Source organism: Psittacula echo (genome assembly GCF_963264785.1).
Source record: "Psittacula echo genome assembly, chromosome: 11".
Classification (NCBI taxonomy): domain Eukaryota; kingdom Metazoa; phylum Chordata; class Aves; order Psittaciformes; family Psittacidae; genus Psittacula; species Psittacula echo.
In genome coordinates this window covers 4,422,556-4,441,724 of record NC_137746.1, presented here as the reverse complement: position 1 = coordinate 4,441,724, position 19,169 = coordinate 4,422,556, and the positions used below count along the sequence as shown (strand labels likewise).

Below are 19,169 nucleotides of genomic sequence, written 5' to 3'. Positions count from 1 at the left end.
AAGATGCGTCACCAGCCCACTTCCCACCTCCATCCCAATGTACAATTGATCCTGGCAGGAGTGATGCCACCAGCCTTTCTCGCACCATTATAGATAGATTAAAAAATAGGGATGCCATTTATCTTCCCTAATTTAGCCATGTAGACGAGGCTTTTGATGGCTAACTCTTGTCTCTCGATTCACTCCGCTTTCCCCCTCTGTCCCTGATGTCTCAGAAAGCCTTGTGATATTCAGAAATAAGTGGTCACTGTCCCTAGCTTCTTCTGCAGGTGCATGATTTTGAGGCAGTTTTTGCCCAGCATGTAGAATTTTAACCCTTCTCTTGGTTTGCAGGTCCTAAATCCTTTCCAAATTCCCAGGATTAAATTCTCATCAAGACCAGCCTGTGCTAAGACTTCAGTGCAAGCAGGACTGCATCCTGGATTAGGGATGAGGTTCAGCCACTGCTGCAGAGCTTATAAAGCAGCCAGAGATCAGTGCTGAGGATGGACCCAGCAGTGTGGGAGGAGATTTGGAATGGATGATGGCAGCGATTTACACTCTGACCTCCTGGTGACTCTTGACTTCTGAAAACCAAGGTGAGGGATGACACTTAGACCTTCATTTGCTGTCTCAGGATAGGGTTGCTTTGTCTTAGGATGGCTTTATCTCATGGCACAGAGCACAGCAGGAAGGCTCCTGCTCACCTGCCCTCCATGGGTGGACTAAATCCCTGAGTGTTTGATGAATCCCAGACTGGTTTGGGTTGAAGGGATCTTAAAGCTCATCCATGGGCAGGGACACCTTCCACTAGAGCAGGTTGCTTCAAGCCCAGTCCTACCTGGTCTTGAACACTGCCAGGGATGGGGCAGCCACAGCTTCTCTGAGCACCCTGTGCCAGTGCCTCACCACCCTCATAATAAAGAATTTCTTCCTCATATTTAATCTAGGTCTCCTCTCTATCACTTTAAAGACATAGCCCATTGTCCTGTGGCTGCCTGTCCTTGTAAAAAGCCCCTTTCCAGCTTTCTTGTCAGCCTCTTTAAGCATTGGGAGCTTCTCTAAGGTCTCCACAGAGCCTTCTCCAGGCTGAACAACCCCAGTTGCTGTGGGTTTATGTCTAACTTAGATATAAGTGGGTTTGTGTTCATTGCTCCCCTCCACCTTGCTGCTGGCTTGCAGACTGTATCGAGTGCTCCATGTCTAGGAATAATAAGAAGAAAAGCAATCACATTAAAATACAAACTATTGTCGGTGGTTATTCCCACGGATAGTCCTGTCCTCTTCAATAGCATGGAATCTGTCATTTTGTGCCTTATTTCAGCTGTGACTGCTCCTGAGAAGAGATGTAGGTCACATTGTGTAGAATGCAGTGCGTTTGAGAAGAGCTCATGGTGCAGTTTTCAGGTAACAGGGGAGAAGGGTGGCTTTGCCACTTCATTTTATAGCCATGCTGGCACTCACACTTGGCCAAAAGTGGTAGAAAATGTCACTAACTAAAGCTGGCTGCGGGGCTGTAACCACTCTGGGTGATGTAAGTGATGGCTGCAGGTGTGAAGCAGGAGAGGCAGCCTTGGAGTTCACAACTGCTGCTAGAGAAAGGGAAAAAGAGGGACAAGTTTAGAAGCTTTGGAGTGCAGGTGAAAACAAGGTTCACCCATCACATCATGCATCTTTCCAGCAGCCCCATTAAGTTAATGTTGTGCCATAACTTGCACCACAGACCCTGGGGGAGACGGAGCAGCCGAAGAGTCCTGACTTTATTGTAACCCTACAAGCAATGGGTTGGGACATAGCTGTGCTCTGTGGTTTAACAGAGGATTTCATGAGACTCAATTAGCAAGGTTATTAATTAATCAATTATGTAAAGCAGATGAGCAATCAGATCCCCTATTCTACAGTGATCCAGCTTATTGTTAAAACTTAATTAACACACAGGCTTGGGGACAAAATAAGGATAAAATAAAGGCAGAAAAGCCCCAAACCCTACAGAAGAATCCGTCAGCGGAGAATGATTTCAGCTGAGGATGGAAACTGGGCTTGAGACCAGTCAGGACGACAGCACTGCTCCGAGAGGATATCAGAGTTATTCTGGGTAGTTTGACAACCAGCCCGATGTTTGTCTGTACCACTGCATCCAGCTGAGCCAAATTGTGCTTCCTGCTTGCCAACATAAATCTATGGCAATTCCATTTGTGTAACAGAACAGTGCCCACCTTCCAAAGCTGGCCGATGTCATACGTGACAAGAGAAGAGTTCAGCAGACGTATTTAGTTGCACACCATCTCTTCTGGCTGTAGCAGTAGGAGTGGAGGTGAGTGCAGCATTAGTGTCATTCACAACCACAAAAGCTTGTTGTAGTGTTGGATTCTTATGTGACTTGTACCAAAAGCAATGGGAATATCGATCTTCTGTAACAGCCCTTTGTAACTCCAAGTATTTCAGTAGCCTACATTAATCTGTGAAAACCTACATCTTGTTACAGTCTCAGTTTTATTTAGTTTTACTTTAGGCTAGTAGTTATTTAGGTCAATTCTTTGCCAGGTGTGATAAATTGATACATCATCTGTGATGGAGCAAAGCTGTGTCTGCATGCTCCTAGTTGCAAGACTCTTACCTAAATAGATTTGCAGTAACAGGATTTGTGCTATTCAGCATAGAAAAATCAGTGTCAGAAACCTGCAAGACTCTCAGAACCTGAAAACAATGTCAGAGGTAATATGTTAACAAAGCATACACCAGTCTGCTTCTGGACCTCTTTAAAAATATGCTCTGGGGTTGATTTTTCCCATGTTTAAGGGCCAGATTGCAAATGCATTGCCTGGGAATGGAAATCGAGTCATGCTCCAGCAATGATTTTTATTGAGTTAACTATAGATGAGAAAAGGCAGTTGTTAGTACCTGGCAAAGACCCTGCATTCTTTACAAACTCTCTCTGCCCAACCCTTCAGTGTGGAATTGTGGAATTTATAGTGAAACATGAAAGATGCTGATACTCAAGACCAGTACCTGCCAGATACAGTATTTCTTCCTAAATCTATTGTCAGCACAGGGGTTTCTTGCACAGCTACAGCTGGGAGGGTGGTTTCATAGCCATCGAATGCACACATTACAGCTTCTTACATACTTCTGCCCCATTACCAGGCTGATACAGTGCTGGCAAAACCTGACTTTGCTCCTGGCCTTGCTCTTCCCCTCCTCCAGAGTGCCACAAAGTGGGTCTTTTAATCCTAGTTTTCAGGGATTCATTTCAAGCAGTTACTAGATACGGCACACAGGGGACAGGGCCAGCCCAGCTTGTAGCAGGAACCAGCCTCTGCAGTTTATGGGTTGTGATGGGCTGATGCTGAACTGCTCAAGTCAGTGGGAATTTTCCACTGAGGAACAGCAGGTTCTAGCCTGAAAGCAGTGGGTAGGGGTGCTGTGCCCATGCGCAGCGGGTCTGTCCCTCTCTTTTGCAGCTCACCTAAATATATACGTTTCACCATTTCCTTTTGCTTTTTTCCCCAACACTGCCTAAAGCCTGCTCTTTGCTCTGCCTCCTCCTCTGAAATAGATGGTCTAGTTTCAAAGATGGGAGTGCTCAGAAAGTCAAAAGCTTATTAATAGCTCTCGGCCTCCTTTTTAATCTATTCAAAGAGCCATACAGTGTGCAAAGCTGTTGTGACATGACTTCTCTTTTTAATATCTCACCCTTTGACTGCCAGTAGTTAAGGAAAAATGAAACTAATCATCAGTGAAGGCTGTATTGCTGCTGCTTTACAGCTGGTGTGGAGCCCAGTGGAAAGTTTTATGGGAGACTCTATAAGACTCACTGTGTGTATGTGTTTGCGAACCTCACAGTGGGGGCTTTGCAGAACAAACCCAGGCAGTACAGTCATCAGCAAACTGATATCAGTAAGGTAAGGAAAACATTCACATACAGCAGGAAAAAAAGGCTATTTGCAAAAGGTTAATCTTGTAATTTTGTCTTCTGTGTCCCTTTCAATATTGCCCTTCAGTATTGCCCATATAGAGGAAATGACACTTTTAACTCTGTAATTAGCACTGTACTAATGTTGGCTGTTTAAATTAGCTAATAATATTAAAGAGAAGCTCTAACTTAATAATAGAGACACAAACCCAGGTATTTCTGACCGAGGATGGCTTCCCACCTATTATATTCAATATCATTTTGTCTTCATTTATACTGTAGATAATGGCCACTGCAGAATGGGGCTGTGTTTATAGCATTGTCCTGGATACCTTCAGAAGAGACAGAAAAACATCACACTTTGCAAACTGAGGAGGAAACAAAACTTAAGGCTCTCCCCCTCCCCGCCTCTGCCAGTTCCTTAAGAATCAATTTGAATGTAATTTGAAAAGTTCTGATTTTGGTACAGTTATTACTTTCCATTTGGAAAATTAAAATACATCTTCTTAAGAGACTTCACATTAACCTCGCAGATTATAGCTGCCATTGGGCAGAGGTATAAGGTATAAACCAAAACCAGAAGACCATCCATTTCCATGTATGTTGATTCAAGGTTCTGCAGCGTGCTTGATCCCCAAAGTTTAATGAAATACAGGACAGGCAAGAAGGAGTCGCAGACAAATTAAAATTTATTGAGACAGACAAAAATGCAACTATTCCAGACTACAGTTAAGCATTTACAGTTAACCAAAGATAGCCAAATGCTCACATTCCACTGAACTCCTTATGGAAAAAGCATTCAGAATTTACTATGCAATTCTACTTACTATGGTAGGCTACGTCCATCTACAGTAGGGACATCAAACTGAAACACGTAATATTTGGATCTCTCCTTACAGATCTACACATTTAACAGTAACGGACATCAACAGCATTGAGAAAAGTATAAAAAGACCAAAACCCACCTACTGTAGAAAGGGCTTTTTGATGTATAGTAACTGTACAAAGCGGTCTATGTATTAAAGGAACTTGAATGGCATACAGAAGGGACTGCAGGAAAAGCCAACCAATGTAGGAAGCTAAGCTGGATCTGGTGGTCTGTATCAAGAGGTGACCTCAGATCTACGTCATTTGCTGCTTGAGGGGAAAAATGCTACAAAACTTCTAATATCAAAATATTCCCATGCCAGAAATGTACACTGAAACGAACAGACTAGGCTGGAGAGGCAAAGAGAAGCATTCACTAACAAACAGTGTTGCTTTAAATAGAAACTTTACATTTTTAATAGAAACTGTAGAATAAATATTAAATAAACATTTCAAATGGTTTAAAATAATAGTTGAGAATAGGTTAAAAAAAAAAAAAGGCAAAGAAAAGGAAAAGGATTCTTTGTGTTCACAGCAAAGACCAGTAATGACCCAAAAAACCCAACTGTGCTGAAACCTGAACTCTAGATTTTGATTTAACCACAATAGTTAAAAGAAACCTAAAGCAATACCTAACAGTATTTCATAGTCTCTAATATGAAAAGAAAACAAGATTAAAAATTGGTTTGTGTCTCTAAAAGAATGGAACAACTCTGATTTCATTTTTCACAATGAGCAAATGTTTGGAAGGTTAATGACTTGATGCAGATGGGAAGCCTTGCTTTGCAGAAAGCAAAAGCAAAAGAAAGGAATTAAATTAAGCTGGAAGCAAATTAAATCCTTTACAAAGCATGAAGAATGAAAGGGGCCTGATCTGGTTCTTGGTAGAATTGCTGGTTTCTTTTGAAGGAATAAAACACTGTCTTAATGCAGCTTCCCCAATGGGACACACACATTAATGTGTATAAATGTATATATACACACACATATATACACACAGATGTACCTATAGGCTGCAGATCCTGCAATCACTGCAGGATGCCAGTGGATCACAAAAGGGTTTTGCTATATAGTGTTGTAATATTTGGGAACTTGCTTTTAAAGCAATCTATAGTCTGAGCTGCCCTCCCAAGCATGACAGCTCATCCACCCTGCTCCAGCCTAAGACTGTGACACCCTGTGGTTTGACAATATTTAAACTCTTTGTAGTTGTACCCAACTGAACTAGTCAATAAAATGGTATTTTTCCAGCGCTGGCCCTGATGCAGAAGAACACTTGCACAACTGAAGCAGGTAACTGAATGATCACCTGGCCTGGGGCACTGTCCTGCATCTGGGCCAGGGGGCTTAGAACATACTTGTATGTGTGTGTGTGTGTGTCTCTGTATAAAGGGAAATGTGCTACCAGAGATCAGCTGAACCACCCAAGGCATCTCTTGCCTGCACACCGCTGTTTGACTGGGATTCACAGCATTGAGCTGGGGAGTTTGAGAGACAGTAATTGTGTTACAGGTTAAGATACAAACCCTTCCAGCCCTGATCTGGAATAGTTCCATGCTCACATTACAGCTAGGAGAGGTTCAGTGGTGTAGAGAAATGGATGGTGGTGTCATGTAAGCTGAAGAATGGCCACATTCACTTTTAAAGGCTTATTTAACAGCTTTTCTTTAACCCTCTTGCATGTTTGCACATGACACAGAAGGGCTGCAATCTTGGACCCTAGAGCTGCCTGCAAGGGCTTGGTTAGACAGGGTTTACCCTGGTGAGGTGCTGGCTGAAGGGATTTACTGTGTGGCCTTTGAAGTAAGGCATAGCTTCAGGATAAGCTGTTGCAAAGGGACACAGGACTGCAGAAAACAGTTGTGTGGAGAATAAGTCCAGTCAGGAGGACGAGCATAACGCTACTGATTGTGGACTTCAGCTCTGTGTCAGGGTGAAATGGCAACTCTGTGCCTTAGGCAGGTCCTGCACAGGACAGCAGAGCTATATCCAGAGTATGGGTTTAAGCAATAAAATACCAGAAGGCAACCAGCCAAGATGCTTGAGAAGCTACTGATGGAGTTCAACTGCTTCTCACAGAATCACACTACTTAGGGAAGCAGAAATGTTGGTTGTATCTGATTTTGAAATAAATTATCAAAAGTGATAAGAAACCCAAAGGGATTTGAGCACAGCAGATTGCAGGCCACTTGCAAATGACTGTGATGGCAGATTTTTGGGAGGATGCAAGGGCATGACACAACAGACAACAAATTCCTCATGATTTTACACATCTTTCTGCATTAACAACAATTATGCAGGGTTGCTTTTTGCTCTCGGGTCATTGATCTAGATAAAATAGGAAATGAAAGAGGAGAAACCAACTGAGCTCCTGGAACACATGGTGTCTGAAAGGAGTTCCTCTTTGTAGTGCTCTTCTGACCATGTCTGAAAGCAGACATCCTACACAGACAGCTGAGGACCACAGCTCTTGGGCCAGTGTCCCTAAAACATTGTCTTCTGCCAAACACATGGTACTTTCCTGCTTTTGAGTGAATACGTAACTAGCCAAGTGCTGGCTCCATACTGTCCCCACCTCTAACCAACACTAACTCAGAGGGAAAAGGTAAATCAATCTAATTAGTTCTCTGTGTAATAAGCACATTTTCAGTTCTGCAAAATAACTCTTAGGCAAATCACAAGCACTGCTAAAATACTTACATCTGCCACCTAATGCAAGAGTGGGGCTAAGGTACCTCCTTCTGTTTCTGAAAACAGCAAAGAGAATACAAGGTCACCACAGTACATTACTGCGTCAGAGAACTGCAATGGGAAAGGACACAGAGAAGAATTTAATGTCAATATGCTGTGATACAACTGAAGAGCTATGAATATGTGACATGCTGAAGGAATCACAGATTGTATTTTTAATACTCTTTCACGTGTGTTTATTACAAGTGTGCAGCTTGTCACACTGAGCACAGGGTTATGCTTTTGACACACGATCACTTAAAGCTGCCTTTTAAAACAGGCCAAATAAATATTAACTATTGAAATTAAAGAAATGACAGCTTATTACTTTTGATGGTTAGTGCCTGTGACAGCTTTATACCATTGGAATGAGGGATTGCTAACAGAAAATGAAGAACAGGCAGATCTATAGCATATGAGCAGGAAGTAGAGGCTGCCTGCGCGATGTTAGTGCCACTTTTAGCGCAAATGAGTTTGGACAGAAGCTGAGGAACAGATATGGAGGTGGTTATGATGCTACAAATTCACAAAGCACTCTACAGGAAAGGCAGATGGACTCGTTCCCTGCCTGTAGGGCTTGGCCCATTATAGCTGCAGGTTCTCAGCATCTCTTATGATCAAAGCCGTGTTCCTTAACCAAATAACGTGTTAGTGAGCTGCTCTGTGCTCTGGTGGGTGCTTTGCCTGTTGGACTCATTCTAAGAGAATGTAAAGAAGAGAAAAATCCCACCAGTAAGTTTCTTTCTGGATTAAATCCCTGGTGCTGGGCTGCCAGAAGTCACTATCCAAAGAGACTTCCTCTTTACTGGAATGTAACAAACATGGACTAGAAAACGAGGCACCTACGTTTCCGTCTTCATAAAAGAAAAACAAGTGTTTCTGATATGATCCAGGTAACAATTTGTGACACAAATTCCTTAACATGAGAAGGGTTTCTAAGCTTTGTACAGGTTCATTGAGCCCCTTCTGCAATTCTTTTTTCAAGGATCTATCTCATAAGCTGCGCAAGTGAGGATTGAGACATGAAATGTTTTTGAAACAAAACTCATTGCCCCTGTGGATAGAACAAAAATGCCCCAAACCAAGTGAACAAAAGCTGTATTCCAAACAGTCCTTGCTGGGAAAGAAAAAAAGCTGTCTCCTAAATTAAATAGACTATACAAAATTAAACTCAGTAGAGAGGGAATATTTGTGCCAGGTACTCTCAGATACAATTGCAGATATGATATGACTTGCAATATTGTGCAAAACATGAGTCCTCATTATGAAGGGCACTACCATATATAACCAATTTCATCATCCTTATCGTCGTCTTCGTCTTCATCGTCTTCATTAGCTGCTCTTACATGAACCTTCACTTTCCCTTCTTTGTCTTTCTTTGCTGCTTCAGGTTCCTCTTCCAAATCATCCAACAATACAACAGATCCACCACTGCCAAAATCCCCTGAGGTTTCTTGTTCTTCTTCTGAAACAGGTGAGAAGGCAAGGTAATTCCTTCACACGATACCACATCCCTTGTTCATAACTACCCTTGTCATCCAAGCCACTATCACTTGCAACGTTACTTGTAAACTTCATTGGTTTAACTATTCATGAAACAACCTCTGAATTTAAATTTTCATCCAGAATTGGGATAAATTTAAATCCATTGACTCTAAAACATACTTGCATAAAAAACCATGTACTGCCCTCCTCTTACAGACTTGACTGGAGAGGCTCAGTTTCCATACATGCAGGCCAGAAAGTCATTACTCTCATCCCATTGCAACTCCATACACCAGGCTAAAAATATCCCACAGAATGATTTTATTTGACTGCAGAAACCATGCTCTGCAAATGTAACTTTTGAGCCTAACATCTGTGGTGTGATTCTGGGCATCTCGGACCTCGTAGGTTCTCCTTTCTGCAGCCACAACCATTGCTGAAGCACTGAAGGAATGCAGCTGAGCTCTTGCTTGCCTAGGTGTAAGAGCTAATTGGTGATTTCACATGTGTAAATAACAGTGCCCTGACAGCAATTTTATTGGGCTTGGTTATTAATTTATAAAACTGTACACATTTAGGCCTTTCTTTGCCTGGAAAGACATTCATCAAGCCCCAGTAAATGTGCACTCCACAGTACACAGAACAATATATTTAATAACCATGCCTAGCAATTCCTTAGCCTTAACTGTAGCATTTTATTACATTCTCCAGGCTGGCAGGACAAGTATCAGTGGTTGTTCCCTGTTAACTCCTGCTGCACCCCCCAGCCCAAAGGACCAGTACGTATATACAGCCCCATTTGTAGTCTGAATAGGAAAACACAGGAGTACTTTGAACACTGGTAGTCATGTTTCCACTTTTGTTATCGTACTCCATCGTACAGCAATGGCACAGCTTACAACAGCGTTAATTCCTTTGTTGTCTGAGGCAAGCACATCATTACTCACCACAACTGACTGTCCCTTGCTTTCTTGAGCCAGCTATCTCATTCCCGTACTTATCAACACACCAGCACTGCCCTGTGCTGCCATGGCACTGAGTGGCTTTGTAATAACCTTCTTCATTGCACCGTGGGATGAAAGCACCTGAATAAAATATAAGGTATAATCAGTCATACAAGCCTCTGTAGGAGCAAGCAGGTACGTAGAGTATTATGAACTTGTCACTTATTTACAAGATCTTTACAGTGTTGGTAAGAAAAATACATGTGATTATCTGGTGCCTAAAAGAGGGCAGAAATTATATATGATTGTTTTCAGCTGCTCTGGTCACTGCACAATACATAAATGTTTGTGCATATACAGGACATGCAGGGTGATGGCACATGGTACTAGAGATGGGTTCAGTCTGCCCCTGAATGATTAATACTCCCAAAGAGACCCTTTCAGATTTAACTCCTGGTTTTAAACTTTTCTTCTCTAATGGATTATTACCCTGACTTCATTAATTCTGCATTTCCCTTCCATTTGTGCTCCTTCAGTGTTTATCATGTAAGTCTTTCCACAACACTGTAATTATCCCTGGAAGGTATCTGCCATCTGCTTGCTATTCATACTAATCTCAAGCACAACTTCTGACTTACTGAGAGTTCTTACGTATAAAAGGAGAAGTAATACATATGCTTTACAGAGAGGGACAACAGGATATGAAATCAGTAAGTGTTTGGATTTGAAGCCCAAGATTTGCCTCACAATAAAGCAAATATAGTTCAGCCTCATAGAGTGTGGCTCATTCTGGTTTCTGCAGATAGAGAAGCTCTCAGGAGAAACCTGTTTTATTGTTCCCACCATTTTTAGCAGATACAGCAAATGTACTTCAATATGAAAAGCCCTCTTGTCTGTCGAGATGAGTTAGCTTTATTCCCAGGGGAGGTCAGTACAGTCATTTTGCCTTCTTTGCCAATTGCTTCAATTTGAAACATGGTAGAACCCCACCCTTGCCCCCAAATTTCTTGTCTCAAATGATTTTGGAGAAAGTATTTTTCTCCTTTGTCAAATATAACAGTGATTCACTGGTGTAACAGTAAGTTTTTAACTAGTTCCATGTGTATAGCATCTCTTCAGACACTTTAGGTGTCAAAGAGGCTATTTCTGCTACATTTCTCACAGAAAAAAATGAATGAGGAGGTGCTGCCCAAATGTCATGAAATTTCCTATATAAAAGCCATAAAAGTGGAAGTCAGTCAATCTCATACACACACACATATCTATACAAAATGAATACATGAATTTCCAAACTCATCACAATACAGATCTCATCTAATGCTTGAGTGCCACTAAATGTAGGCCTGGAAGATGAGAATAGAAACCTTTGGACATCTGCAGAAATCTTTGAGTATTGGATCAGATTTGGAGAGCACTTTATATCCATTATTGAGAGTATTTCAAGTAACTTCAAGGCATGACATTATAACAGGTTTGCTTACAGGTACCATAGTTATGTTCATGTACAAACGGAAGCATCCTGATGACTACCAAAGACTCATTATCACTACTGACAAAAAAATGGATCTAATAACACATATATGTATTTGCCTTTGCAGGTTTTTGTAAGTTAATGCTCACTGTTCAATCCTTTATCTCAATATTGATTGAGAAAGGTTTCTTCTCATATTTATGCTCATGTCCTCTCTCTGTTAAGCTCTCCAGGTGTTTATCGCTATACACAACCTCTGGAGAAGTGCTTAGGTGCTGATATTCATAGAATCATAGAATCATAGAATAGTTCGGGTTGGAAAGGACCTTAAGATCATCCAGTTCCAACCCCCCTGCCATGGGCAGGGACACCTCACACTAAACCATGCCACCCAAGGCTCTGTCCAACCTGGCCTTGAACACCACCAGGGATGGAGCATTCACAACCTCCCTGGGCAACCCATTCCAGTGCCTCACCACCCTCACAGTAAAGAATTTCTTCCTTAGATCCAATCTAAACTTCCCCTGTTTAAGTTTTAACCCGTTACCCCTTGTCCTGTCACTACAGTCTCTGATGAAGAGTCCGTCTCCAGCATCCTTGTAGGCCCCCTTCAGATACTGGAAGGCTGCTCTGAGGTCTCCACGCAGCCTTCTCTTCTCCAGGCTGAACAGCCCCAACTTTCTCAGCCTGTCTTCATACGGGAGGTGCTCCAGTCCCCTGATCATCCTCGTGGCCTCCTCTGGACTTGTTCCAGCAGTTCCATGTCCTTTTTATGTTGAGGACACCAGAACTGCACACAACCAGCATGGCTGTCCCTGGGCCACTAGAGCTACCTGTCGCGTCTTGCTCGAAGGAAGAATCAAAGGGGGAACCTCAGTGGCATTATAGGGCAAGCAGAGAATGGCCTCTGCACCTAAAACTGTCTTATGCTTTCTCTTTTCCTTGGGCAATGCAACCTTTCACCTTCTTTGAAACAGGCCTTTTTTGCACAGTTTCAATGTGTTTCTTGTACGGTATTAAAATGTTCCACACTGCTGTAGAAGCCATAGATTTAAAAATAAATTATGGCCCAGGCTCCCTGCCAACATAGCTGTGTGTAGAAAGGATTCACACTTTGGGTCACAGTGAAGAGTAGAAGGCATTTTTTCCTTCTGCATAGGAAATTTGTGCCAATTTGTATTTAACACTGGAGCTTTCAGTATTTAGCTATGCATACTAATGTCACAGTATTTGCCAGTCATTAGAGAGAAGATTACAGCATGTCCTCTGCAATGTGTCAGGTGCAGGTGATAATCTGGTGAGGATAGAGAGTTACTGGGAGCAAGTGCTGTACAGTGTGAAGATCTGTCCTGTAAATCCTACACAAATCAGCCCCTGTGTTCATTAGAAATAAACTCTGGGTTCAAGTTTTGCTATTCTGGAGCGCAGCATCCAGACAGCCCATTTAGTGGGAATACTTCACCCCATAATTTGGTTTGGTATCAGAACATATGCAAGCTTTGGAAGGAAAAAGTTTTCCTCTCCAGAGGTTCTTGCCCAGGTAGTGCTTTCTCACAAGCATGGAGAGGACCGCTGGGCTGGTGGACCAGTTTTACTATTAAACACTGCAAAATGTTAGTCATTCCCCACTGAATTGCCTCAGGATAGTGAATCCTGCTTCTCCCATCTCTCTGCCTCATGGAGTGTTTCATTCCATGCAACCTTGAACAGCACTGCTGTATCTACATCCTCTTTCTGGTCCAGACCTACATCTCTTATTTTCCTGCATCATTTCCTTATCTGTATAATACTCTGCTTCCTCACAGAACACGGGGAAAATAATTACATGCTAAAGATAGTGAGGCACACAGGTAAAAGCCTGACAGAATTAAGTGCTAGCCAGCACACAGCTCCTTGTATTAGCTATTCTATTAGCTGAATTCACAGGGCTGATACTGAAGAAAATAGTGACGGGAGCAGAAATTCATCACCTTAGTGATGTGGGAGAAGCATTATCAGGCTGCACAGTTGTATGCTCTAAAAGTACACTCTGCAGTTAATTGTACTCTTGATAAATCTGGTAGGAAAAGATGAATAGTGCTGTTTACTTTTTAATTCAGTCCCCTGGGATGCTAGGCTCTATTTGAAAGCCTCCACATTAAACATATCTAATGGCAATGGCTTTGAAGTACTTTGGTGCAACTGTCCTGTGTTTGGAAAAATATAGAGAGAACAAAATATCCAAAGTCGTCATTTTTATCAATGGATACAAGTTAACAGAAATCTTCTTCCTGTGCACTGCTCAGACTGTAAATGCTGTGCTCTGTATGTCAGGAAAGAGAAGAATTAGAGGCTAGTTTTTCTGGATATATTAATCTCTCTTTTCAATCTTTCTTGTTGCTACAAGCGTGTTTTGAGTCACGTGTATGTTTTGGTTTCCATTTGTATGATTTTTCAGTCACTGAAGACAAAAGACAATGTTTTCCGCTGCATAAATAGCGATGAGATCAGATTAAAATCTCACAGGCAGTGCCACTATGCAGCCAGACTTTCAAGGTAGGTGAAGCAAAGAGTTCCTCTCTATATTATAATTTTCTAGCTTGTGGAACAACCTTATGCCTGACACTTCTTGATTTGTTGAGCTTTACCACCTTCATCCGTCATCCTTTTAATACAGTTAACAAGAAGTTATTTGTAGTAAGGGACCATTCTTACTGCTTTTACTTTGTCATTTTACTCCTGCTGTTGTGATCAGATACCACTGACATGTGTTACAACTGCCTGAATGTTCCACTGCCTGCAATATAGCCATCATTCTTCCTCGCACACCGGAACAAACCACTTATGTTTCAGCCCAGATGACATTTATTGCATATAGCAAATAACAGAAAAGCATTAAATAAATATGGGTTTGCCAAAGCTATCTGTTAAGAACTGGGCTTCTTATTTTAGGTGGCTTTGAAAATCATGACACCCATGAGACAGAGAACACCGCGACTTCCATGCACTCAAACACAAATGCAAAGTACTTACTGAATGGAACACACATACAACCAAGCAATCAATCCTCCCTTCTCTCCCACAGCTATGAACAGCAGGAGCTGTAAGTCTGAAACATCTTAATCTTTATGTGAACTTGCTATGAAAGGATGATGGAATTAAACCATAGGCCCTGTAGCCTTTGGGAGTGTTTATTATTAGTTTAAATCAATGAATCCAGGTTGGGATTGTTCATAAGGTACTGCAGGTTTTGCCAAAGACGAGTTTTGCAGAAGCTCTCTTTGCAGGGCCAGTGACAGATTAAAATCAGAGTAACCAGAGAAGCAGACTGCAACCTGAGCAGCACTGCAGCACAGCTGACATGAATGCTCCAGGCTGCAGTAAGTGATGCTGTAAGACCCTGACATGAGTCCTCAATGATGGGTTGAAGCCTGGGTTTGAGGTAAGCCAGGCTCTTCAAGGGTGAAATGCAGAGCTTTCTGGAAGCAAAAACATTGATCTGTACTGGTATGGCTCATGTGATTTAGGTACACAAATGCACAAGGACAGAAGTTTCAATAAGATACCACCACATAAAGGCTAGACTACGTAACACTGTGTGATTTCAGAGTATGGAGTTAGCTACCTTGAATTTACTCACTTCAGCAACCTGATTTTTTAAGCAATTAAATGGGAAAATGCCGCGTGGGGATTTAACCTAATTTTAGATATCCATCAGAGCCGTGTAAGTTATGAATCAATTCAGGCTCCCAACAGTCAATAGAGAGAAAGGAGGCCATTATCACATCCTGCAGCACGAAGCATCCTGCCGGGCTGCCTAAAATGAGATGATATAAATTCCTGTTTTCAAATACATGGGATATGCTGAAATATTTTTAAGGGTGAGTAGGCAAAACTGAACCCCAAGGAATGCGTGTACTGCATCAGAGCTGGAAGAAAACATGAACCCATTGGCTGTGCACTGTGGCACCTTCAGCCCCCCCTTCCAACATGAGAGGCTTGAGTATCAAGCAGTCTCTGTACTTACTCTGACCTCGGAGGTGATGAAGGCAGTGTTAAGCTCTATGCAGATCAGGTTTGCATTTCTGGAGAGCTGTAAATTAGTTCTGAACCCATTGCCATGCTGACACCTGTTCTGTATGTTGCTATCTCATTATTTGTTTAATTTCATAGTGTCAGGCCTATACTCCATGGTGCATATTCCAGACTCAAAACATTAGTCTCTAATTGAAAAACCATTACTGCATATAAAGTTACAATAATCACAGACGCTTTAATTAGTTGAGTAAATGAATAGGAAGTAATCGAACTTACCCAACAGACTCTTCCCTCTACTTAGCTTTTGAATTCTATTCATTTCATTCTGGCAAGGAAGACCTAAAATATAATGTATAAGAATCAATTTCCAGATGGTACGGGGCAGGCTCTGCAATGACTGGCTTCACTACTGACAGGGAATGTAGACTGCTGTACACCTGGGAACGAAAGCAGCCCATATGCTGGCACTGCACTGCAAAACAAATTTATGTCATTAGCTCCACTAATTAAAAAAGAAAAAGAAGGCAACACACTGTAGTTGACAATAGTGTTTGGGGCCATTTTCAATAGGAAACCCATTTTTCCTCCAAACTAATATAATGTCAGCTCCCTAATTTATGATTTGCTAACGATGTCTGGAGAAAAAAGTAAGTTCTTGAGTTTTTTATCAGCAATAGGGCTTGTTACTAGACTGTGGGCACTGGTGCTTACTACTTCTTTGTTTGAATGATCAAGGGATATTAATATCGTTCATCTGTGACATTAAACATTGTTACACACTGCCCTTTCACACCAGTGCTGGAGAAGAGAGCTGTTTAATGCAGCTGATTGCTAATTACCAAACTATCTCTATCAGCAGGTCAATCCAACCTGAAACACGGGGCAACCCAAACAACTTCTCTTTGTCCTGTCAATCGCACAACTCACCGCCTGGCTTCTGGAAGCAGTAGCACCACTCGTTGTTCGAAAGCTTTCCATCTTTGAAGGAGTCACAGGAGTTGAAGAGAGGCTTGACACATGGCTCGTACTTATCCAGATAAATGGCACTGATCTCCGAGGGATCCAGCAGCAGGTCATAGTTCATGTCAAGTTTGTTGAACATCCAGCCTAAGGAATCCTTGCAGATTGGTAGTATGCTGGTGTCAAATCCTGTAAGAAGACAGGCACACATCCCCGGCTGAACCCCAGCATGCTCACTGCACAAGAATCATTGCTAAGCTGAAGCCTTGATAATACATTTTTGGCTGGACTCTGAACATTGACCTGACTTGCCCGAAGCAGAACAAAAGTCTGAGACTGAACTGATTGTATAGAATTTAAAACCCAAGCACAGCCACAGCCCCGAGCACCGCTCACACACATTTCAGGAGCTGCGGGGTGGGAGGGCTGAGCTCCACAACTGATCCCTGTAATTCAAAGTTATTTCTACTCAAAAAATCTCACTTTCTTTTCTCCAGTCCTCATTCCAAGTGGGTTGGCCTTGTTCCAAGAAGCTGAAATGTGATGAGAAAAGGCTTCATCCCCTATAGTTTCAAACTAGACTACAGGCTCATTGTGGTTTAAATCCTGCTTCCCAGACCTGTTTCTAGTTCCCTGACAAAATTCTTTCTTGTTGTGCTCTCACCTTCCACCTCTCATCTCAGCTTTTCACTCTTCAAAGCCTTGCCTTGTGTGGTGGACAACAAAATGCTTTGATCTGGGTTGTGAGCTATGTGGGGAAGAGAAGGGGTGAAGCATCTCTTTTGCTCGCACCACTCTGGAGAATAGCACTTTAGCTGCCCATGCTCTTGTATGCCATGCCAGCACTATCCCTTCTTACAGCCTCCAGAATTGTACAGCATTACAGGATTCTGCTCTTCCAGTGCTTTGGAAACCATCATCATCATTCATTTTAATAGCCCAGATCCTTAAAAGACGGCACCAGCAGCAGTTATCAAAGAAAGACCAAGTTATGCATATAGATACCTACAATGTATATGAGGTACATGTGCCAGTATTCTGCAGTCTCCACAAAACCAGTGGCATTGCCTTCTTTCATAAACATTATAAATCCATACTGCCACTGTATTTTAAAATGCTTAGTACAAACACAGACTAATTATCTATGATGCAAGAAAGTATATTTGTAATACAGAGCTGATAAATAAGGATAATGGTTTCACCAAGGACCTGGAAACATGCACACACTGCCTGGGGATTTAGAGGGACAGAGGCACCTGAACTACACATCCTGGGCCCCCTGCACTCACGCTGTTCCAGCTGCTTGTGCACTGTTCATTCTGCTATGGGCCACGTGGAGAAGCCTGATGGGCTTTTTCCTTTTGCTGCATCTTTCATTGAAAGAGGTCAAGCTTGGCCTTATTTGCTGTATGTGTCAAGTCCCATTTCAGGATGTTGCTTTGTTAAAGTGAAACATAAGATGCTGCTGGAATCATGCTGACAGTTTGCTCAAGCTCTGCAGCCTACCTGCTATTTTAAGTATTAACCCAAAGGAGGGCAGTGCTTTATGCTGGAAGCAGTGCTTTTTGCATGCAGCTGAAGGTTGTCAGTGACACGGAGGAACAATCAGAAGGGTTAACTAATGGGAAGGTTTATGTCATTCATAATACATGTTGCTCTAAGAAAGGAAGAAGGTAACATCATTTCCTTGCGGCTAGAGGCAGCTGGGGCAGGAAAGAGAGAATTCATGCTGAACATTTCATCACATTTTTGTGCTCTTATCTCCTCTAGTGTTATCTAATCGAGTTTGAGCACAGTGAAAAAGAAAAAGGCTATGTGAATAGATGTAGGGAGGAAGCCTGCTTGCCTTGCTGAAGCAATTAGGACTATTGACTTCAATTATTTTATTCATCTGAAGAACACAAGCAGGATTTGGTCACTGTGCAATCGTTTGTTGAGTGAAAGATTTCATCCTTTACTTTGCCTTTAGAAAGCACCGAGGAGCAGGGCACGCAGTCCTGCCTTGTGCTGATATATGCTCTGTCTGATTCCCCACCACGGGGCAGGTTATAAGTAGTAATCAAACAGGCAGGCGTGGATCATTCAATTGCATGGTGGAGCTGGGATCAGTACATGCTTCAGCTATCCCAGTTTAACAGCTTCCAGGGGAAAACCAGCTGTGTTCCACTGGCTGCTCTTTTCCTGCCCAGATCCCCTCTCCGGTGATGGTCTTTATGCCCTGTTGTGGCATTTACTGCTTCTAAGGTGAATGACCACAAGGTATGTTGTACAGGTTGAGTACAGTATGTGTTGCTCAGGCCTGTCTCTAAAGGTCACCTCCTAACTGGCAAGTATTAATGCAGGGAGGAGGAGATCCTCGCATGAACTTGCCCCTGACAGTGTCTGTGGATTGTTTCTGAGTCCTGTTTTCCTCCCTGCCGAGAAGTCTTTATCTGTGTGCACAACAAGCATTCAGGATACACCACCAGCATGGCCTCAGCACTGATCTGCCTGAGCAGATCACAAGATAGTGACTGATGTGACTATGGAGCTGCTCTGTGACATACTGCCGTCAGGGCTTGAATGCAAGATACAATCATGAAAGGTCACTTACAAAGGCAGTTGCCTTTCAACTACATTAGTTGAAGAGGTTTTGATTGTAATTTCTTATAAACAAGGAAGCTTTCACTGGTGTGACCAAAGTTCCAGATTAGGTTTATTAAGAGGCTGAATTATTGAACAGTGCTGGATTATTAGACAGTGTGGTCTGGAAGTCTTTAAATATTACAGTGGTAGGTGTTATGGAAAGCTCTTAGCTAGATGG

At 42.3% G+C, this 19,169-nt stretch overlaps 1 protein-coding gene across 1 annotated transcript in view; it reads right to left on the bottom strand.

Annotated features, from left to right (window-relative positions):
• Positions 1-8,763: 8,763 nt before the first annotated feature.
• Positions 8,764-19,169, bottom strand: part of SPOCK1 (SPARC (osteonectin), cwcv and kazal like domains proteoglycan 1) — a gene marked incomplete at both ends in the record, with an annotated part of 284,542 nt that continues 274,136 nt past the window's right edge. Inside the window, 4 exons of the mRNA XM_080627170.1 lie at positions 8,764-8,954; positions 9,922-10,059; positions 15,683-15,745; positions 16,334-16,555. Coding sequence (XP_080483296.1) covers positions 8,764-8,954; positions 9,922-10,059; positions 15,683-15,745; positions 16,334-16,555 — 614 coding nt within the window. The remainder of the gene's footprint in view (positions 8,955-9,921; positions 10,060-15,682; positions 15,746-16,333; positions 16,556-19,169) is intronic.